The 23943-nt window shown below is 42.0% G+C and overlaps 1 protein-coding gene across 1 annotated transcript in view; it reads right to left on the reverse strand.

Moving 5' to 3' along the window:
• gpc5b (glypican 5b) overlaps window positions 1–23943 on the reverse strand; it is a 74438-nt gene that overhangs the window by 23064 nt on the left and 27431 nt on the right. The window contains exons 7-8 of the mRNA XM_072660549.1: window positions 12420–12540; window positions 722–854 (exon numbers count right to left, since the gene is read on the reverse strand). Of these exons, the coding sequence (XP_072516650.1) occupies window positions 722–854; window positions 12420–12540 (254 nt within the window). The remainder of the gene's footprint in view (window positions 1–721; window positions 855–12419; window positions 12541–23943) is intronic.

Below are 23943 nucleotides of genomic sequence, written 5' to 3' on the forward strand. Positions count from 1 at the left end.
ATTCAGCTACTTTAAGTTGCACCCGTTGCTGACACAGACGAGCAAATAAACACACACACTTAGCTTGTCTAGTCCCTGTAGAGACGTACTGCCAATACAGTAGGACTATCTGGAGCAGATCAACATGAACCTATTGGTACCATGCTGCCTAATGGTGGGCTCAATGGGTATTAAGTGCCCCCAGCATTGAAAGAACTGTGTTGTCTGGAATGATGGTGGTGGTACTCCATCTACTCCAATACTTTTGGGATAAGTTGGGGATGATGAGGTGGGGTGCTGATCATTATCTAACATCCTGACCTCACTAACTCTCTTGAGTTTGACTGCGGAATGCAATCAAATCCTCACAGCAATGCTCCACCAAATCTAGTAGAAAGCCTTCTTTCCTGGACAGCAAAGACAGTTACTCTAATAAAAGCAGCAGAAACTCTTTTTAATATCCTTGATATCAGAAGAAATAATGAATGTGTAAGAGTGTCCCAATACTTTTGTCCATATAGTGTGATTTAGATTAATAGCTCAAGTTAAAAATGAACGTCTGCCAACCTTAGACACCAAACAGAAAAGGGTATTGTTTATATTTTGATAATCCAATATTTTCAAAAATCTTGGCGCCTTCATATCACTGCCAGTCTTATTATCTGTGTCATATTTCATGTCAGTCGGGCCAGGAGCTGTTCTACTAGTCCACTAGTTCTGACCAGTACAGAGAAAGACTCACTTGTTGCATCTTCTTCATCCCCTGATCCTTGACAGCCGTCTTCATCGTCACATTCGCCGCTGTTTTCTGCCGTGCTGCCGCTGCCCACCTCTGCTGGCCAATCAGCTCCCAGTCCCATCTCAGCCCACATCTCCTACAGAAAACCACATGCATCTTAATCAGTACTGATTGGTAAAGGGGTTACAATGACATTTTTAATAAAGACATTCAATAATCATAAAAAGCCATACAGCAATTTCCCGATTCATACTGGATCATACTGAACAGCACGCACTGTAACTTCTTACTGGATTAAAAAACGACATACTTTACAAATTCATACTGCATAATGTCAATCAACAATGATTACTGTTAGCCTATAAAAAACAGACGCACTAAGAATTTATACTGGAATAAAATCTATTATAATCATTATTATTGTCAGACATTAAAATTACCGACATTCCAGATTCATTCAGAATTTATTCCACAATTAGCAAAATCAGATTATTTACATTACGCCACCTATTCATACTGGATTAATTTAACAATGATTACTGTCATGCTGTCACACTGCAGATTCATACTGGAATAAAGTCACTCAACAGTTATTAACAGGTACTATTAGACTTTAAAAAATGACACTGCAAATTCATACTGGCTTAAAATTACTCCACCATTACTCATGTCAGACTGTTAAAATGACACCATACATTCATAATGGATTATAATCACAGTTTGTACTCTCACATTTTACAAATTAAACATGGTGTAAATTCATACTGGTGCTTACAATGCTTAATTGTTTCTGACTGTAAAAACTACCTACATTACGAATTCAATCTGGATTAAAATCGCTCAATGACGCTGTAAGAAACATACACACAAACACACACTGCAAATTCATACTGGCTTAAAATTACTTCACCATTACTTCTGCCAGACTGTTAAAACTTTTACAAAGTAGATTTATACTGGATTAAAATCAATGCTTAATTATTTCTGTCTGACTGTATAAACTACCTACATTACAAATTCATTCTGGATTAAAATCACTCAATTATGCTGTCAGAAACACACACACACACATTGCTCAAACACTGCAGATTCATACTGGATTAACAACACTTCACAATGATTGCTGTTAGCCTTTAAAAACCACACACACTAAGGATTTATACTGGATTAAAGTCAACAGTTATTAACAGTTACTATTAGACAGCAAAAAATGGCACACACTGCAGAGTCATACTGGATTTAAGTCATCATACTAAGTCATCATTCTGTCAAACTGTAAAAACAACATATGAATTCATACTGGATTAAAATCACTCCACAATGATTGCTGTATGTAGTTTTACAGTCTGACTGTGTGGCCGTAGAGTAAATTTAATCCAGTATGAACTATTCCTGTCAGACAGTAAAAAAACTACACACTGCAAATTCATTCTGGATTAAAATCACACAAGGATTGCTATTAGGCTTTAAAAATCACACACACTAAAGATTCATACTGGATTAAACTCACGCTCCACAATGATTACTGTTAGCCTTTTAAAAACCACACACACTATAGATTCATACTAGATTAAAATCACCCTGCAACTATTCCTGTCAGGCAGTAACATATAAATATATATTATATAAATATATACAAATGTATATACTACATATAAATTCATACTGGATTAACACACACACTAATGATTCATACTGGATGAAACTCAATCAACACTTATTAACAGTTACTATTAGACTGCAAATAATGGCACACACTGCAAATTCATACTGGATTAAAATCCCTACACAATAATCACTGTCAGACTATTAAAATGACACCATTGATTCATAATGGATTATGAATCTATGAATCTCCTCAATAATCACTTAAGGTGTAGAACCTCCCCCACATCAAAGAAGCACTACACACATCAGCATGTACTGTAGGTGAGATGTAATCTATAACCTGTAGCCAGAGCCTGTGTTTTTAAAGCCGTGTTCGCTTCTATTTACAAAAATCAATCATGACCCTCTTCACTGTTTCCTGCTGTCTGAGAGGCCAGTTCCCCCAGTTTAATGAACACACACACTGCTTCAGGCCCTCTGGCCACACATTCTTAGGCTGCAGATGATGGAGTGAAAATCTCCCTCCAGTATCACAGGCAGTGTTTAGCAATATACAGCACTTATAAAGCCCTGCTATTACAGCCCGAGGACCATGACTGTTTTTGTTTGTGTCTGGATTTTGGTTGTAAATGTCTGAGTAGCCTCATTTCCCACCACCTCCAGCTCTCTGAATTGATTTGTTCTTGGCCTGTCTCCAGCTGTCCTCTGACTATTAATCTTGGTGCTAAAAATCAGTATTCCAATAAAAAGCTGGTAAAGCATCCCGCTCCTTTCCTCCACATTACTGCACTTAATTTCCCTGCCACCTGCTACTGACCGCACGAAAGGGGAACATTTGGCCGCGCATGTTTCTTTGAAGCAGGTAAGTCAAGTAAACCCACCCAGGCAGTCCAAATAACTGCGTGTTCAAACAAAGGCTTCCAGGCAGGGCAGTCATGGCTCATAAGGCCTGAAAGCCGGCTACGGCTGTAAGGAATGCCAGCGCAGGGCAGGCAGCGCGGCACATGGACTCGCTCAAGTGTGAACCCCACTTTCGTAGCAGTAAAATTCTCAACATGTGTAGCGGCAGGGAGGCGAGGAACAGCGCACTGATACAGTGACAAATCCTGCAGTTCTTCAAAAAAACAACAACCCCAGGAATACCTCACTTCAGATTCATACTGGATTAAAATCACTCCACTTAAGAACTACATACATTACAAACTCATACTGGTGTATAATCACTCCACAGTGATTACGGTTAGGCTGTAAAAACCACATACTGAGGATTCATACTGGATTGAAATAAAAGCCATAATTACTACTGTCTGGCTGAACAGTGACTTACATTGTAGATTCATTCTGGATTAACCTTTAGACGGCCTAAATTACACCACTGATTCATACTGGATTAAAACCACTAAAGCTACGTCTGTCAGACTGTAAAACTACATACAATTAAATTCATACTGAATTAAAATCGACCTACAAGGATTATTGTTAGGCTGTAAACCCCCCCCCCCCCCCCAACACACACACACACTAAAGATTCATACTGGATTGAAATTCATGTACATTTATGGCATTTACGCTTTTATCCAGAGCGACTTACAAAGTTATTCATATTACAAGGGTGGGCCAATGTAGTGTTAGGAGTCTTGCCCAAGGACTTCTATTGTTGTGACCGTGAATCGAACCCCAGTGTCCCACATGATGTGGTAGCTATCTGTTGCACCACACCAACCACCAAATATAAACCCATAATTACTACTGTCAGACTGTACAATGACATAAATTGTAGATTCATTCTGGATTAAATTTATTCCACAATTATAATCTCTATATTACACCAGAAATTACACCACTGATTCATACCGGATTAAATTCACTCTACAGCTACAACTGTGAGACTGTAAAGTGGCATACATTTAAATTCATACTGGATTAAAATCGACCCACAAGGATTACTGTTAGGCTACCAGAACCTTGGACCTTGCTTCTAGCGGCGAGTTTTGCGAGGCGTTTTCGCTCGCTCCCTGGATATAGCTAGGGGACCCTCTTCGACTTTATGTCTTCAGGTTTGGTCGGTCTAGCCGTTTATGGTTCAGCGGCTGGTTCCCCAGCTCTCTCCCCCCAGTTTTGAGTAGTCTCTGCACGACCTGGAAGGGTGTTTTGTGTTTCTCCCGGTTCTCCCTGTCCAGCTCACCCAGCTCAGCTCCCAGAGCACCCCAATATACTCCCCAGTTATTATCGAGTTTAAAAGGTATCCATAGTTATTCCTGTCAGACTGTAAAAACTTCATTATAATTTCATACTGGATCAGAATCACCCCACACGGATTACTGTTAGGCTATTAAAAACCCACACACTAAGAATTCATACTGGATTTAAGAAAATCCATAATGTAAAATAACATATATTGAAGTATCCAGATTCATTCTGGATTCAATTTACTCCACAATTGTCATCTTTAGATGTCCTAAATTACACCACTGATTCATACCGGATTAGATCCGTCTCACCAGGTGACGCAGTTCTGAGGCATCTGAATGGACTTGTGGAAGGCCGGGTTCGAAACAGCCTTCTAAAAGAACTTCAAACAATTAACTTGCACCACGCCACTGCCCGGATCGTTCCTGGAGGCTTTAATTAACGTTAATTAACCACTATATAATTAATTACGCCACACTTCAGACGGATGCCATGGCAACACAGCTGGAAAACGTCTGTCCTCTCAGCTAAAGAGGGCACCTCCCCTGTTTAGATGCTAAAGAGGGCACATCCTTTGTTTTAGCTGGATCACTGATATTTCATCTTCTACTCCTTATCTTCTTATCCGCTTGTCCCGGTCAGGGTCTCGGTCAGGGTCTCGGTCAGTCCAGAGCATCCCCCTGAATACACCAGTCCACTGCAGGGTAACACACACACACCAATACTTGTGCTTTCTGTCATAAGAATAAAGGGGGAGAAAAGGTTTGTGCACCCTTTGTATCTCAGGAAGATGCAAACCCAACCGACCACATGGAGTAACACAACACTGACTTGGCAACCACTTGAGGCAGCATAGCAACCACCTGGGATACCCAAGCAACCACTAATCAACACCATGGCAACCACCTGAATTGTCAGAGTGGAGAGCAGCAACACCCTAACAACCACTTTGCAACACCACTGCAGCCACCACCTAGCAACACCATAGCAACCACCTGGGATACAATAGCAAACCAGCAGAAATAGGCCCAAGCAGATTTACAGGTTTACACTAGGTTCCTTCCAGGACACAGCTCTGCAGAGTTTAGCCTTCTGCCTCACTGAACACACCTGATTCCACTTATCTATTAGCTAATTAGCTAATTAGGCAATCATTCTCTGAATTCGGAGCACTAGCGTAAAATAGCTCATTTCTGTAGAGCTGAGGCCTGAAAATGACCCAGTTTGACCCTCCTGTGCTAGGGCCTTAATTTAAAAGTGATTCACAGTTGATTCAACTCCTGGAGTCAACTCCAGCTCTTGACTCTTTAATTCCACGACACTGAAGACAGTTATGATGAAATTTTGAGAAATGTAATCATCTTAAATGTAGTTTTACCATCTTCTTGAGTAGCTACATATATAAATTCATAGATTATTAATACACTATATGGACAAAAGTATTGGGACACTTAATTAATCTTAGTTTCTTCTGAAATCAAGAGTATTAAAACAACTTAATTCTGCTTTTGTTGGAGTAACTGTCTCTACTGTTTGAAGGCTCTGCTAGATTTTGCTGTAAGGATTTGATTGCATTCAGCAACAAGTCAGTGTTAGTTAGGTCCAATGTTGGATGATCACCACCTCACCTCGACCTCAACTTCTTAACTCATCCAAAAGTACTAGATGGAGCTCCACTATCATCATTCCAGAGAACACAGTTCTTCTTCCACTGCTCCACAGCTCAATGCTGCTGGAGGCTTTAAACCCCTCTACTAGCCCACGCCTGGCATTAGGCAGCATGGTGCCAATAGTTGTTCATGTTTACTATCAGCTCCAGGGAGTCCTATTCTATTGGCAGTATTTCTCTACAAGGACTAGACAAGCTGTGTGTGTACATTTGCACATCTGTGTCAGCAATCAGTGCAACTTAAAATAGCTGAATGTATTCAATAGAAGGGGTGTCCACAAACATTTGACTAGCATGACATGATTGCACATGACTAATGTTTAACACATCTTACCTCGTATGGACAGTTTCACATGTGGACACACAAGTATGGTCTAATGTCAAGATGCGAGCTTCCACTGCCAAGCTTCAGACACTAAAGCCGTCGGTCTGCTGGATGAGATTTGGGGGAAGAGGGATGCAGGAAAGCCTCAGTGCTGAATCTACACTTCAGCCAATCTGAGATACAAATTCCCTCATTCGTCTTGAAGGCTGCCGTGGGGCAGCGTAAGCTCCTGACTGGCTGTGTGGCGTATATACACACACACACACACACACACACACACACACACACACACACACACAAACACACGAATCGATACGACAGCAAACTGGATGTGGAAGGTTTTTGTTGCCAAACCCCGTTTCCTTGACGACGGGCCCACTCTGACAGCCTAACCTCATCAATTGGACTAAGACGTGATTCAGATGGTTTGAACAGAGCAGCATGGAGGCTCATTTAGAGAAGGCCGGCCAGCAGGGCAGAACATATCACTCAGTGTGTCGGAGAGCAGGCCTACAGAACAGCACACACACACACACACACACACGCCTTCACCCTAAAGCTCACACAACACCACCGAGCTGCACTGTATTATTAATACACACATAGTACTAATCTGTGTGTGTGTTTGTCTATGTGTGTGTGTGTGTGTGTGTGTGTGTGTGTGTGTGTGAAGGACAGGAACCAACAGTGTAAGGGTAAAAGAGAGGGAGAACAGAGAGACAAACAACGAGAAAGAAAGTAAGGATACAGAGGAGGAGAGAGAGGGGAAATGAGAGAGAGAAAAAGAGAGGACGAGGGAGAGAGGGAGATGAGGAGAGAGAGAGAGAGAAAGGAGAGGGTGGAGGGAGAGAAAGGAGAAAGAATGAGGAAGAGGATAAGAACAAGAGCAAGAGAGAGGGTGGAAAGAGGGCTGGGAAGAGAGAGAGAGAGAGAGAGAGAGAGAGAGAGAGAGAGAGAGAGAGAGAGTGAGAGAGAGAGAGAGAGGATAGAGAGAGGACCGGAGGTTTGGAAGAAAGAGAGATAGGGAGAGAGGGGTGGGTTGGAGAGAGAGAAAGAGAGAAAGAGAGAGAGAAAGAGAGAGAGAGAGAGAGAGAAAGAGAGAGAGAGAGAGAGAGAGAGAGAGAGAGAGAGAGAGAGAGAGAAAGGATAAAGACAGAGAGAGCGAGAGAGAGAGAAAGAGAAAGGATAAAGACAGACAGAGAGAGAGAGAGAGAGAAAGAGAAAGGATAAAGACAGACAGAGAGAGAGAGAGAGAGAGAAAGAGAGACAGAGAGAGAGAGAGAGAGAGAGAGAGAGAGAGAGAGAGAAAGAGAAAGGATAAAGACAGACAGAGAGAGAGAGAGAGAGAGAGAGAGAGAGAGAGAGAGAGAGAGAGAAAGAGAAAGAGAGAAGAGAAAGAATAAAGACAGAGAGAGAGCGTGAGAGAAAAGAAAGGAAAAAGAGAGGACCCAGACAGAAGGAGAGAGAGAGAAGAGAAAGCGAGGATAGAGAGAGAGGGAGAGAGAGAGAGAGAGAGAGAGAGAGAGAGAGTGAGAGAGAGAGAGAGAGAGGATAGAGAGAGGACCGGAGGTTTGGAAGAAAGAGAGATAGGGAGAGAGGGGTGGGTTGGAGAGAGAGAAAGAGAGAAAGAGAGAGAGAGAGAGAGAGAGAGAGAGAGAGAGAAAGGATAAAGACAGAGAGAGAGAGAGAGAGAGAAAGAGAAAGGATAAAGACAGAGAGAGAGAGAGAGAGAGAGAGAGAGAGAGAGAGAGAAAGAGAAAGGATAAAGACAGACAGAGAGAGAGAGAGAGAGAGAGAGAGAAAGAGAAAGGATAAAAAAGAGAGGGAGAACAGAGAGACAAACAACGAGAAAGAAAGAAAGTAAGGATACAGAGGAGGAGAGAGGAAAAGAGGGAGAGGAGGAGAAAGAGAGAGGACAGAGAGTGCAACATGCCTTTGTCTTGCCCTTGTGTTTTCTCTTCCTGGTCTTCAGCACATGGCTCTGTTTGGTGTTCTTGTCTCCGCCCCAGCCCCGCCTAGTCATTAGTGTTCCCACCTGTGTCTCCTTTGTAGCCCTGCCGTACCTTTATCCTCCCCAGGTGTTCCTGTTTGTGTCTTGTGCTCTTACACCCCTGCGTATGCAGTCACTCTCTTGATGTTGATGTACGGTCACTTCGGGTTTTGTTTATTTGTGTTTCAGTTATGGATATTTCAGATTTTCTGGATCCTGTGACCTCTGTCTGGGATGATATTGAACCCAAGAGGGAGAGCGAGGATTGGAAAGAAAGAAAGGAACGAGGGAATAAAGAGGGGCGAGAGAAAAAGGAATTTGACCTGATGAATTAGATTGGATTTATTATAATACACATTGAGAATTATATCACATAATTATTACAATTATAACTGTATTAATCAACAGTTTCTTCTAAACCACTGCTCCGCTAAACAGTGCACCCATAAACACAGTAAAACACCTCTCTATACACAGAACAGGGCCTACCAACACATCCAGCGCATCCAGAGAGCTGAACTGACCATTAACCCAACGGTAACAAATATGGAGCTTCAGGCAAAGACCATCCTTCAAGTTCTGGTGAAGAAAATGTCTGAGCGAGTTCCAGAGAAGAGCTTAAATATTCAGGGTAATAAATCTGAGACGGGGGGTTCCGCAGAAGCCGAGTACGAACTGTATCAACAGGCACGGGCGGCCAGCACACGCTTGAATGCAGCTCACAGCAACGACCATCAAAAGGGGTCACCGGCAGCAAATCTGAGAGAACGTTTGTGGGGGGACTTGTGAAGCTCCAGTGTAGCAGTCTAGCCAAGAGTAAATAATTTACAGCATCAAAAGCAGCACCTTTGATCAATCTTAAAAAAGGAGCAGCTCTGTGACCGTGCCCCAGGTTCCGTGATCTGCCGTTTGGGTAAGAGCTCTCATAAATAACTTGACTCTGTGCAAAAAGTGCCGTTACATCATATTCTCCGCTCGCTGCAGCAGGGCCGAGATCAGACTGAGAAATAATGGCCTTCTGGTGTAGCTCCGTCCCTCTCAGGGCATAAATTTCCTGCACAGTCTAAGAGGATTCACCCTTGGGACAGAGCAGTGAAATACTCATTTCTCAACAAACCTTAAGCAGATAATGGTGCAAGCTGTGAAAGGCGAGGCTCTGGAACCACCCTTTGCGTAAGTCACATTCAAGGCAATTATCACATTCTTCAGTCTGCGTAGTTGAGCGTGAAAAATGGAGCATCAAACAGCTATCAGGCACAAAGAGCACGACCCCAAGGAGCATGACCTAAAGCTATTCTGTAGAGTGTAATTCATTTAAATGGCAACTTCCAGCCCATTAAAACCGCAGAAGCAGGGGACTGAGGCGCCGCCACTATGATGCGAGGGTCGCACAATTGGCCTTGCTGTCTTAGGGGGTCCTCCCATAACACCAAGTGCGATGTTGGCCATGTTGGTGATGGCTAACCATGCTGCATCAGCAGCACTAGAAAAGAGCCGGTGGTGGAGGAGATGTATGCTAGTCGTCACCCTTCTAGTGTTTGTTGGGGGCATTGCTAGTGATAGGGGAAGTTCACATAAATAGGGATTAGGTAATTGGCCTTTCAGATTACTATACAACACTGTTAACAATAATACACTGATATCAGTAGATAAGTAGGCCCAAGAATGGCCATTACTATCTGCTTAATCTGCTTTTGCTTAATCTGCTATTGCTAACATGATCCTTAGTGATGCTGATGCTGCTGCATTTACTTAATATAAAGGTGAAGAATAAAAAAGCCCCACTCTTCATAGATGTTTATACTGGCAGTATCAGAAACTCTCATTCCGATCAAGAAAACACATGAATAGGAATCTCGTCACGTATTCTGTATTTCATGGTTGCTCAGATTAAACAAAACATAAAGAAACACTTAACAATCCAAACTGTGCTCACTCAGGAAAAACATAGCGCATCCAACAAGAAAGGAAAGGCTTATCACAAATTCTACATACTGATCTATTTTACTATGTGCAGTGTGAACATGTACCACCATAAACCCACCAGTCAAATTACCATTCTGCTGGTGGAACGGCCACAAGAGGGCCAGCGGAAAGAGCCAAAACTATGCAAGTATTGCAGGAATCCTCGATTCATTTTTAGGCTTTGGTTGGAAACAAAAGGGTTAAGATTATGGAACAGGATCTGGATACATCCAAGTGAGCTCTCTCGTTGGTTAGGACTTCAAGGGCTGGACTGAAGACCTAATGTGCCCGTTTAGCCAGCAACTTAACTAGGAAATGGGTCAGAGATACATCACTGACTGTGAACACAAGCAGTTTATTTGTACCTGGCCAATATATCAGAAACACCTGTGATAGGTTTAGTCTGCACATAGTCTGGACCTTATTCACTCCACTTTTTTCATCAGCGGAAACCATAGGACCACCATAGGACCACAACTGCCGAGATGTTATTTAAGTGGTGAACTATTTTCAGTACAGCAGTAACATGTATTTGACATGACAGTGTGTGTGTGTGTGTGTGTGTGTGTGTGTGAGGCTGGTACAAGTGTATAAGGCACAGTGGCATTGGCTTACATATTGTGCAGCTAGAGATGGGCTCCCATCAGTTACTGTAACCCTACAAGGTGTGTCTACAACATATGGTGGTTGTTTCTGTTAAAGTGGCCACTTGTAGTCACTAGCCCTCGTCTAAATGTTCCACTATGTGCTCTTAATTTTCCTTTGCGTGGTCTTTTCAGTGTCTGACTTTGCTATCTAGCCCTTCATCAGTGTTCTGACCACAGGATCACTGCCAGCTGGGTATTTGTGGTTGGTGGATTCCTCTGAGTCTCCTTTCTACCCCGTCTATGGACGTCATGTGAGAAGCTAATACCTCAGTCTAAAAACATTAAAGGACATTTTCAGACATTTCGAGACTTAACAGAACATAAGGACCCACCGTAACCTTGACAACCTCTTTTTTCCAGACAGGCCTCATGATGTGAACATAAACATGGCTGATGTAACTTTGCAACGTTCTTCTCAGCCTCTCACCCGAATCCTCCGGACTTCCCCAGCCTCTTGCACGGTGGTGATGCAATTAAAACAGTCGTACAGTAGACAACTGTGCTGGCCCGGGCCGGGGTGAGCCGGGGTGGGCAGGGCTGGGTCACAGTGTAGAACCAGAGTGTCTGGTTTTAATGGAGCAATGAAAGACATCATTAAACAGTCTCAGGGAGCCAAGTTGACGGCTCTCGTCCCCTCCCAAACCCAGCTGCTGGAGACAGAGGCCTGCTACTGACGGGCCAAGCGCTCTGTAGAGCGTTCCCAGCGGGACACACGGGGAGATGGATCAGAGCACAAGGCCCGGGTTAAGACAGTAAACTCCAGTGGGATACTTTTGTTGAAAAGGGGCCTGAAATTATGGTGAATTGTGGAGTCCCACTGGGTTCTATTTTAGGACCTATGAAACTGTTGTATGTTTCATATATATATATATATATATATATATATATATATATATATATATATATCAAGTATGACAGTAATGTAGTTATTAAAGTGATAAGGAGTGGGCTACAGGGTCCAAGGGATTGATAATAATAATAATAATAATAGAAATAGAAACAAAAAGAAAAAGAAGACAGATCATTTAAAATGTTTGTAATTAGTAGTTGTCCAGGCCACACCCCCTTTTGAGTTCTGACCCTTATGAGCTGTTTTTTTTTTTTAGTTGAACTGCTTTCCCAGTTTCTCTGCCGACTTGCTGCTGGACAGAACGTCTTCAATAGGCCATTGTATTTTTAGTCAAGTCATGAACCCACTGACCAACACATCTGGCTTTGTTTTAGTCCTCTGTGGTCCAGGGTCTAAGCCATGGGATGCTTTTGGCCCCTGTCTGACAGAGGTGTTCCAGGATGAGGTCAGTTTTTACCTGATTAAAGCGCTCCAGCCTCTCTTTCGCCTCGACCAGGATTGGGTCCACACCTCTGACCTTAATCTCGGGGTTGTGCCTCTGGGCTTGTAGGCCATTCCCCACCACTCGACCTGTATAGCTGAGGAGGAGAAAGAACAATCTGATCAGTTTAGATGATTCATTCCAGAATCTAGAATATTTCCTAAAAGCTGTAAACAGTTTAGTCTCCTATGTTTAGTCAGTATGTTCCTGCACCTTTAAGATTAGCCAGTCTCACCGTGCCTAATTCAAAAAGCCACTGAGTTTGAAACACTCCTTATAACACCATGTACCGTGAATGGGCGGGGCTAAGCTCCTGAAGACCAAACAGGTGTATAGATGGCGATCAGCCCAGCCTCATTTTGTATAGAACCCCAGAAAAGCTCCATAAGACCTCTGAAGGTGTCCTGCTGTGGTATCTGGCACCAAGACTAACATTAGCAGCAGATCCTTTAATAAGTCCTGTACAGTTATTTTTATTATACACGATTATTTTTGTTAATTTTGTCCAAAAACTTCATTTAATCACCGTTTATTATTCTCGATTTACAGGCATGACTAACACATGGCCACCAAAGTGCCCACAAATCTGTGCTTACAGATAAGTGATACTTTAGCCAATTTACGTTATATAACATATTAAACGAGAAAGAGGAAGAGCGACCTTCTGTAGTAATGAAATTCAAGGCAATGCGAGGCAATACTATCCTTTTAATTCCATCTTTTCAGCAGTCTGAAAGCAAGCAGGCTGTTTTGCCCCACTCATCTGACGCAGGGGTAGCAATCAATGCAGTTCAGGCTGCAATTTCAGCAGCATTAATGATTCAGTATAAAGTCCAATGGCTCACTCGCCGCGTAGCCTGCGGCGCAAACAAGCTGCAAATCTAACTATTGACCTCGTGGCCTGTGCTGTTCTGGGAGACACGTGAAGGATATGGCAAATATGGTGGAATATGTCTGACACGGGTAACAAGACTCATATGAGCTGCTCAGGGAAATCATTAGTGAGTGATGTGAGAAAAAAAAAAGAGCAGGACGGCAGCTCATTAGCTGAGGCCGCTGACATAACTCCATAATGACCCGTCTGAATGGACGTAAGGATTGAGGCACAGACCCTACAACTACTCCTATTAGGGATTCCACACACTTCTCTCATTTCGCCCTCTCTCTCACCTGATGGCTTGCCCCTCCTTTGGCAGACAGCGTTCTGTTAAGACTCGGTCAGTCTCTCATGAGTCTGATTACCCACGCCAGACAGCATGATAACACAGTGATGTCAGAGCAAATGGGCTACCCGACAACAATGACGAAGCCGCATTCACTCATGCTTACCGAGCGCTTCTGAATACCAGCAAAACAAAGGAGGTCATTGTTGGGCTAAGAAGGCACGAAAGGAGTGATACGCCAAGGAGACGCAGGAGAAGCTCAGCTGATTCAGGTTCATCTAGGGTTGCAGAACTCACAGGAACTGGGTTTTCCAACAGCGGTGGAGCAGGAAGGTCTTTAGAAGAATGTCATCTGATCTCTTCGTCAGCTCAACATCAAGATACTCTGGGAAAGTGGGCCTCGTGCTCAAAATACTGGAGAAACACTTCAAGTCTGATTATGTCTGAGCAGAAGAAGAAGCAAGGAGACACCGGGGGACTTCCCAAACATCTTCAAAAAGGCATGAATGTGTCAAAAAGGGGTCTTTGGAGAGATGCCACCTCCAAAGAAACCACCATTGTAAACGTGTAATAGGTGTTGTTCTGAGTCATTGGGCAACTGGGAAGAACCTTCTGGAGGAAGAACGTCTACATAAAATACACTATATGTCCAAATGTATGTGGACACCCCTTCTAATGAATGCATTCAGTTACTCTAAGTTGCACCCATTGCTGAGACAGATGTGCAAATGCACACAAACACACAGCTTGTTTAGTCCTTGTAGAGAAGTAAGTATTGCCAATAGAATAAGACTCTCTGGAGCAGATACTAAACATGACCCTATTGGCACCATGCTGCCTAATAATGCCAGACGTGGGCTAGAGGGGTATAAAGCCCCCCAGCATTGAGCTGTGGAGCAGTGGAAGAAGAACTGTGTGAGTTGGGGATGAGGTGAGTTGGTGATCATTAACCGACATCCTGACCTAACTAACGCTGACTTGTTGCTGAATGCAATCAAATCCTCACAGCAATGCTTCTCCAAAGCTTATTAGAAAGCCTTCTTCTTCCCTGGACAGTAAATACAGTTACTCCAACAAACTTTTTTGAATACCCCTAAGAAAACAACGAGAGAACAAGAAGGTGTCCTAATACTTTTGTCCATATTGTGTAGATCTCTACAGTATATCAAGTCAGGAACCATGAAGGAGCCTCAAAATGTTGTAGAGCACTACTGAGTTAACGGTTTGCAGATCAGTGTGTGTGTGGAAGGCCACACAAGTTTGTGAGAGTTGCGCAAATAATGGATGTCAGCCCCAGAAACAACTCCCTGTGTGGTTGCCCAAGTTCTCTGAGCTTGGATCAGATGGACCACAGCGCAGATGTTTTCCTAACTACAACATTGATTTGTGATGACACCAAAACACAGAGCGGGGTGACGTTTTACTTCATAAACTCACGTGTCAACACACTTTTATGTTTTCCGCAGATTGTGGCTGTCTGCAATTACTGTGTATAAATAAGTGGACTGGTTTTTATTGTGTTACTGCGCTTCTACACTGTGGAACACACACTTTTACGGATCCGTGGAAAGCGTACACTAAAGTAAAAGAGCTTTCAAAGATAATGCGTTCAAACACGACTGGATATTTAACTGTACTGACATTATCCTGGATAATTTGACTACTGACCAGATGATACTCTGGTGTCGCTTATATGACTATGATTCATTCAGTTGATTCATTTAACTGTGATTCATTTACTTAGCCCACTTTATCTCCTTGTTTCCGTACCAACATGATCTCACGTAGAAACGACCACACGGGTCGACTGTTTTGGTCCAAAAATACGAACTTTCTGGTTGTTTTTTTCGTCTGTCCACTAGTAGCACTGTTGAGCAAAATACACACAAATACACACATGCATGAAGAAGAATTGATAAAACAGTGCTGGATAAGTGTGGTGAAGAACAATAACTTTTTAGAGACAAATAAAATGTCTGGAGAAACTGTAGGGATTCATGATTTTAGTTTGGTTAATGTTAGAAAAAGGGTTTGATTAGGTTTAGGTGTAGATTAAGGTGTAGGTGAAGGTTAGGTTTAGATTAGGTTTAGGTCTAGATTAAGGTGTAGATTAAGGTAAGGTTCATATTAGGTTTATGTGTAGATTAAGGTGTAGATTAATGTTAGGTTCAGATTAGGTTTAGGTGTAGATTAAGGTGTAGATTAAGGTTAGGTTCAGAATTAGGTTTAGGTCTAGATTCAGGTGTAGGTTAAGGTTAGGTACAGATTAGGTTTAGGTGTAGATTCAAGTATAGGTTAAAATCAGGTTTAGATTAGTTTTAGGTGTAGATTAAGGTGTAGATTAAGGTTAGGTCCAGATTAGGTTTAGGTGTAGATTAAAATTACTTCCAGATTCAGTTAAGGGTAGGTTCAGATCAGATTTAGGTGTAGATTAAGGTTATGTTCAGATTAGGGTTTAGGAGTAGATTCAGGTGTAGGTTAAGATTAGGTTCAGATCAGGTTTAGGTGTAGGTTAAGGTTAAGTTCAGATCAGGTTTAGGTGTAGGTTAGGGTGTAGATTAAGGTTAGGTTCAGATTAGGTTTAGGTGTAGGTTAGGGTGTAGATTAAGGTTAGGTTCAGATTAGGTTAAAGTGTAGATTAAAATTACTTCCAGATTCAGTTAAGGGTAGGTTCAGATCAGATTTAGGTGTAGATTAAGGTGTAGGTTAAGGTTAGGTCCAGATTAGGTTTAGGTGTAGATTAAATTGTAGGTAAAGGTTAGGTTCAGATCAGATTTAGGTGTAGATTAATGTGTAGGTTAAGGTTAGGTCCAGATTAAGTTTAGGTGTAGATTAAGGTGTAGGTGAAGGTTAGGTTCAGATCAGATTTAGGTGTAGATTAAGGTGTACATTAAGGTTAGGTTCAGATTAGGTTTAGGTGTAGATTCAGGTGTAGGTTAAATTACCAAATGCTGCCAGCACTGGGAGTGTGAAGGCTAACCTCTTTGAAGCTGGAGGAGAACACACACACACACACACACACACACACACACACACTAACTGCTAGTTTAGGATGGCTGTGGCCTCACCAGGGGTCGGGCCGGCAATCTCCCAATGATTGGGTCAGCGCTATCAGATTACACACTGTGCTTTCTGCAAAGAGCTAGTATGTCTTCCCCTGTCCTTCAAGCGTCTCCTCATGTGATGTAGAGGACAGACACGCTGACAAGGTCATGTTGACCATGACATGCTGAAAACACCAATGAATGATGAAATGGCCCCTAGATCTGGACCCTAGAGTCCCCATTGTTCTCCAGCCCACCTGACTCGGTTCATGAGCTAATTAACACACCATTTCTGTGTGTTAGAGCAGTGGAAACACCTTAAACGTGCAGAGCACAGCACATCTTTTTATTTGACCAAATAACAGAAGACACATAGAGAAACGTACCATTTGTGTAAAATCACCCAGATAATTCAGATATTACAAGGAATATGACTGACAGCTGCACGAGTACCTTCACGCTTAGCTTTATTGTACACCCTTCTCGTTCCTGCTCGGCGCGTTATGAGCTCTCCAGCACTTGATCGCCACCCTCTCCCCTCATTACACATGCACCAACACCTGTTTCTAATTAATTATCCCACAGCAAGCTGTGCATAAATAACACCATCCGTCCTGCGTGTAAAACCCACAACCATATTTCTCCATACCCTCGTGGCTCCCAGAAATCTCCTGTCTTAAACTCTGGCAAGGGTTCAGGATGTAAAAAGTGCCCTACACGAGCCTCCTTAAGCCCAGTCTGAGGCAGAAACTCAAACGGTTCCTCACTCCATCTGTAGCGCACTATGGAGGTCTGACAGTAACGGCTCCTGCACCCAAACGGGACAGGATTTAGCCACGGGTGCACAATTCCCAACTGGACATAGTGGGAGCGCTCAGAGCTGGAATCCTACCTACTCTCAAGTCATGATGGAGCTGCTGTGGAGGTGCAGGTCTAAATGAAGATCTCTGGACAAGCCCTGCCTAAAGCCATCACCTGGGCATCATCTATTGTACCAGACAAAGGTTACTTCTACCGTTTTGCATATTTTGGGATGATATAATAAATCATATAGTGCTCAGAAAGATGACCTCGATGCCTTTGCACACTCCTGGCATTCTCTACAGCAGCTTCATTAGGAGCCACCTGGGATGCTTAAAGAAAAGGCCCAGTGTCCAAATACTTCCGTCCATCTAGTGTAGGTTTCTCCAGAATGGAGCACCTCACACTTGGTTTGCATTTTGATCATTTAAACATGCAGGAAGCTGTAAAAATGGTGCGATTCACCTTTAATCACACACCATGACTGAACAGTTTCCGAAAACTTCACGAATTTTTCCGCAGACAAAAACAGAGCCATGTCTGAATACTAATGGAAAACTACAAAACGACAGGACACCCTCAGAGGCGCATTTCCATTACGTTAAATTTGGGCTGGTGACGGACTGAAGCGTACCAAATCATGATTACCGTGGAGACCCCTGTGTGAAATTGGGGGCACTCAGAACAGTCTAGTTTATCTAAACCTTCACAGACCTATTCTCTTCAGGGGGGCACCTCGGTGACGGTATCCATGACAACAGAAAAGGTAATGTACATTCTTATATTGAGTATTTTACCATCCATTATCACCCGCCATCACAACACTCCAGCTCACAGATAAAGGGTAAGTATTAAACAGCTAACAGGCAAATGAAGTACGGAGAGGTTTTCACGGTCTGTAGTTCTGGCCTTTTCCGGTTGCCGCTCTGAGTGCTGCGGTCAGCAGAGTAGCCCATGCAATCGAAGGGCTGTGCGAAAAGGTCAGGCAGCTCAAGACTTTAATTACGCATGCAGAGCGGATGCTAAATACTGTTGCTTCGGGAATAATAACAAAGGTTAACTGTGGACATCCTAGGCGAGTGTGTTCGCAGTTGAGTTCTTTTCAGTCGAAAATACAATTTTTTATTTATTACTTTTATTATTTAAAATAATTTTAAAGCAATATTAACATTAAAGTCTCACAAGAAATAACTTAAGCATTTAATGCCAAGTGTATCATAGTTGATGCATATTTAAGTTTCTAGGACTGCTGCAACATCAGTGTGATGATTAATTAATTAATTAAGTATTGTAGAAATAATAACACATAATAAACTGAATGAATCAAAATCATGAAGAATCACATAAAACATAAAATCATATCCATGCTTTCTGCCCCCCTAATAAATTATCAGCACACACATGCAAAAGCAACTCAATATTACACTACATTTCTCTTTAAACTATACAGACAAAAGTATTGGGACGCCTGCTCATTCATTGTTAAGGGCCTTACATAAAGAATGTATCCCACTTTTGTTGGAGTAACTGTCTCTACTGTCCAGGGAAGAAGATTTTCTGCTATAAGGATTTGATTGCATTCAGCGATAAGAGTGTTAGTCAAGAGGTCATGATGTTGGATGATGGTCACCACCCCACCTCATCATCCCCAAAACCCCAACTCATCCCAAAGGGTACTGGATGGAGCTCCACCACCATCCATTATTCCAGAGAACACAGTTCTTCCTCCACTGCTCCACAGATCCTCAATGCTGCTGGGGGGCTTTATACCCCTCCCTAGCCCACGCCTGGCATTAGGCAGCATGGTGCCAATAGGTTCATGGTGTTTATCTGCGCTAGAGAGTCCTAATCTATTGGCAGTACTTGTTCTCTACACGGACTAGACAAGCTGTGTGTGTGTGTGTGTGTTCATTTGCACATCTGTGTCAGCAAGGGCTGCATCCTAAAGTAGCTAGAAGGGACAAGATTTGAATTTTCTGGTAATTTTAATCAACACTGATATAAAAGTCTGGCTTTACGTAACGTATAGCGATGCATCGACTTCCACAGTCTTTTTTATTTCTCCATAAAGCAGACAGAAGCGGTGCTGGAGCCGTGTCTTAATGATTACATCTCCAAGGCTGTCAGACAGACAGATCAAAGGCTGAGTGGTGAAACAGCACACAGAGCTCTTCAGGAGGCCACATAATGCAGCTCAGCGCCTGAGCATCAATAAATGCATGTTCATCAGCATGACTGCCCTGCTGCATCCACTCCAGCTCATCTGCATGAATAAGTAATGAGGCCTGACGCTGTCTCTGCTTTACACGCTAAACTGGTACGCCACTGAACAGACTTCTACTGTGTGTTTCAGAACCAGAGAACCTACACTCCCAGAAAAATAGCACTTCACTGGTGTACCTTCAATCCTCGGTGAGCAAACAGCATAAATACACCCTCAAAAGCTACAACCTGGTCCTGAAAGTATACCCAACAGTATACCCTAAATATCCGCTACGGGTTAATCTGTACCTATCTAGCACCTGAAAAACAAAATAACAGAGCCACGCAGTGTCGCTGATACAAAGCACCAAAAGCTAGCGAGCACATACAGCGCCCTCTTGTGGAGAATCTTTAGCCTGCTAAAAGTGAGTGAGTGAGTGAGTGAATGAGTCAAAAGCCTTGGTGCTTGTAGTTCGGTTCTCTTGGTCTGGGCGGTTCCCTGTATATTTTACCACCCATTATCACCTGCCATCACAACACTCCAGCTCACAGATGAGGGTAAGTATTAAACAGCTAACAGGCAAATGAAGTACAGAGAGGTTTTCACGGTCTGTAGTTCTGGCCTTTTCCAGTTGCCGCTCTGAGTGCTGCGGTCAGCAGAGTAGCCCATGCAATCGAAGGGCTGTGCGAAAAGGTCAGGCAGCTCAAGACTTTAATTATGCATGCAGAGCGGATGCTAAATACTGTTGCTTCAGGAATAATAACAAAGGTTAACTGTGGACATCCTAGGCGAGCGTGTTCGCAGTTGAGTTCTTTTCAGTCGGTTCTGTTCGAAAATATGATTATTTATTTATTACTGTATTTAAAAGATTTTTTAAGCAATATTAACATTTAAGTCTCACGAGAAATAGCCTTTAATGCCAAGTATATCATAGTTGATGCTTGTTTTTTTGTTTGTAGGACTCCTTAATTAATTAATTATTGTAGAAATAAAAACACATAATGAATTCAGTTCTGTAAGGTGCTTGTAGTAGAACGGTTCCCTCGGTCTGGATGGAAGCAGGAAAATCATACATTGATACATTTTAAACCAAAAATAGGGGGAAAGGGTGATGTAGGGGAACCTCTTAAGGTGCTTTGAGGAACCTTCAAGAAAAGTTTTTTTTAGAAGATGAAGGTTCCTTGAAGGTTTCTCAAAGCACCTTAAGAGGTTCCTCCACAGTTTTAAACTGAAGAACCTCCAAAAGCTCCTCAAGGATCTCATCCTTTTAACAGTGTATGATGCACACATGACAGAAGGTTGCAATCCAAGGTCTGTAAAAGGTGTATGTAATACGTATGCATGCGTACGCAGTAACTAGCGGGAAGAAACGCTAAATCTGCTAAAATCTCCTATTAAACCATGCTGTCCTGATTTCATCATTAAATCATGATTGTAAAAATGCAGACATGCATTCGGCTTCCTGTAGTTTCCAAGAGTCTTCTGGTGGTCAGAGGTGTCAAATAATGAAGTACAAATACTTTGTGATCTACACTTTACTGGAGTAATTATTTATTTTTAGCGACTTTTTACTTCTACTTCTCACATTTTCACCCAATTATCTGAACTTTCTCCTCCTTACATTTTAAAATCAGCCTCGTTCCTCCTATTAAAAAAACTCATAAATAGAGTCACCTGCACACGTCCCGTCCCTCTCCAGCGAGCTCACAGCAGACGTCTGTAGTCTAGTATGAAGACTGTGTCTGTGGCAGAGACTCAAGAGAGCTGCAGTGAAACGTCCCGACTGAGCCCCACATTTACATTCCAATAAAGCTTATTGATCACACGCCTCTGAAGTCTGACTTTCTGCAGCTTTACAGAACTTCTAGACAACGACTCCTCATATTTTCCTCCATGAAGCTCATGTTGATGCTCAGTAGAGCACAGAGACGCTCCTTTAATAGAGCTGATATTACTGAAATGCTTCATTTTCAATGGGCAGATCTGCAGCTGAAACAGGAGCCTAGTGTAGCCCAACATTTTTAACATCAACATTTTAATAGATCATTCTCCTCATTATGACTTTTAGAGGAATGGGTTTTTTTTTTTGGGGAGGAGGGGTAGTGCACTATAGACCCCTGTGGCGCGGCCTAAGCTTTCGGCCTTTGTTTTCCTTCCATTACTTTTACTTTTCTACTTGAAGTCGTTCTGAAACCAGTACTTTTACACTTTTACTGGAGTAAAAAGCTTTAGTTGATTCTTCAGCTTCTATAGAAGTCTGTTAAACCCTCGTATCTCCACTCACTTCTACCTGAGGAATGAATGGGAATACTTTTCACACCTTTGCTGGTGGTGTAGGAGACTGTTCTCACCACCATCTTTATCTGGAGTTTCTCTAAAGGGAAGAGCTTCACTGGTAAGAGTTAGAAGCTCTATCCTTGAAAGAGCAGTAACACAGTCTGCTGCTCTTACACAGATAAAGGGTTTATGAATTATTAATAATTTGCATACATTTTAAAGCTTAATTTCCTTCCATTGCTAGAGGTCAGCTGTAAGGTGTTAATCAATGACTTGTTCCCACAAAATGCAGGTTTTTTTGTACAATTTTCATTATTTTTAGGGTTTAGTCCTTTTTTTCATCTTTCAAAAGCTCCGGCAGTGTACGACTTTAGTAGAGGTCACTGGATTTTGCTTATTTCTATCTCAGCTTATTTACTGGACCTGAGGTGCTTACATGACAATAAAAACTGGGGAAATCTGAGGTGTTCTAAAACTTTCGACTGGTAGTGTGGCTGAATCATCAGTTTAAAGGGTGGTGAGGAGAAATGTAGCTAAAAACTGAGATGCGAACCCAGCAAACAAAAGCCTAAAGTTAAGCCTGAAAGCTAAAAAACGACCTGTTGCGCCGTCCAGACATTTCTCACAGCAATTAGTCTGGGTCAGTGAGCTCAGCGCAGCGGGGCAAATGACTGACATCAAGCAAAGCATAAAAAAATTCAGAGAAAAATATTTACTCAGCTAGAGACCAAAGAGTTTGGACATCCCCTTTGGCCAACGGTCACTTGTTTTCCCATGGAAACCACATACACACAGGCATACACACTCACACACACAGACGCAAACACACTCTGTGAGGAGCACGGCTCCAATTAAATTCATCCGCTCAATTAGATTAGCTCATCTGTTTGCTTAGAAGGTTATGGAGCAAGGCACTTAATGAGAGGCCGTATCCGTCCGTCATCTGCTGCAACACAGAGCTCCTTCTTCACTTCTCAAAGACACAGCCACCAAGTCTACAGCACTTAACCTTTAAACCAAGTCTCTAACCTTAACCCTTAGTTTTTACTTTCAATATTCACATAATATTGAATAAAATATTGGATACATACAATTTAAGTGCATTACCTGAGTTTATATATATAATATATATAAACTCAGTAGCCTCTGATTTTTGTTTATTCAGGGTTTTTTTTTTTTAACTAGACTCTGAGTTTGGGTTCATTGTGATATTATATAGAGGTTTACAGGTAGACACTCTCACTGACCACCGACTTTATGTTTATTTGTTTTTTTTATGTTATATAGAGTTAATTAACGGTAGACACTCTCACTGACCACTGACTTTATGTTTATATTAGTTTATTCTAATGTTATATAGTTTTACAGGTAGACACTCACTGACCACTGACTTTCTGTTTATTTGGGTTTATTCTAATGTTATATAGAGTTAATTACAGGTAGACACTCTCACTGACCACTGACTTTCTGTTTATTTGGGTTTATTCAAATGTTATATAGAGTTTTACAGGTAGACACTCTCACTGACCGCTGACTTTATGTTTATTTAGGTTTATTCTAATATTATATAGAGTTATTTATAGGTAGATACTCTCAGTCACCACTGACTTTGTTTATTTTGGTTTATTCTAATGTTATAGAGAGTTTTACAGTTAGACACTCTTACTGACCACTGGTTTTATGTGTATATAGGCTTATTCGAATATTTTATAGAGTCTTACAGGTAGACACTCTAACTGACCACTGACTGTGTTTATTTTGGTTTATTCTAAAGTTATATTGAGTTTTACAGGTAGACACTATCACTGACTACTGACATTCTGTTTATTTGGGTTTATTCTAATGTTATATAGAGTTCTGCAGCTAGAAACTCTGACCTACTGACCACTGATTTTGTGTTTACTTGGGTTTACTCTACTGTTATATAGAGTTTTAGAGGTATACACTCTCACTGACCACTGATTTTGTGTTTATTTGGGTTTACTCTACTGTTATATAGAGTTTTAGAGGTA

This window comes from Salminus brasiliensis, chromosome 17, assembly GCF_030463535.1.
Source record: "Salminus brasiliensis chromosome 17, fSalBra1.hap2, whole genome shotgun sequence".
Classification (NCBI taxonomy): Eukaryota; Metazoa; Chordata; class Actinopteri; order Characiformes; family Bryconidae; genus Salminus; species Salminus brasiliensis.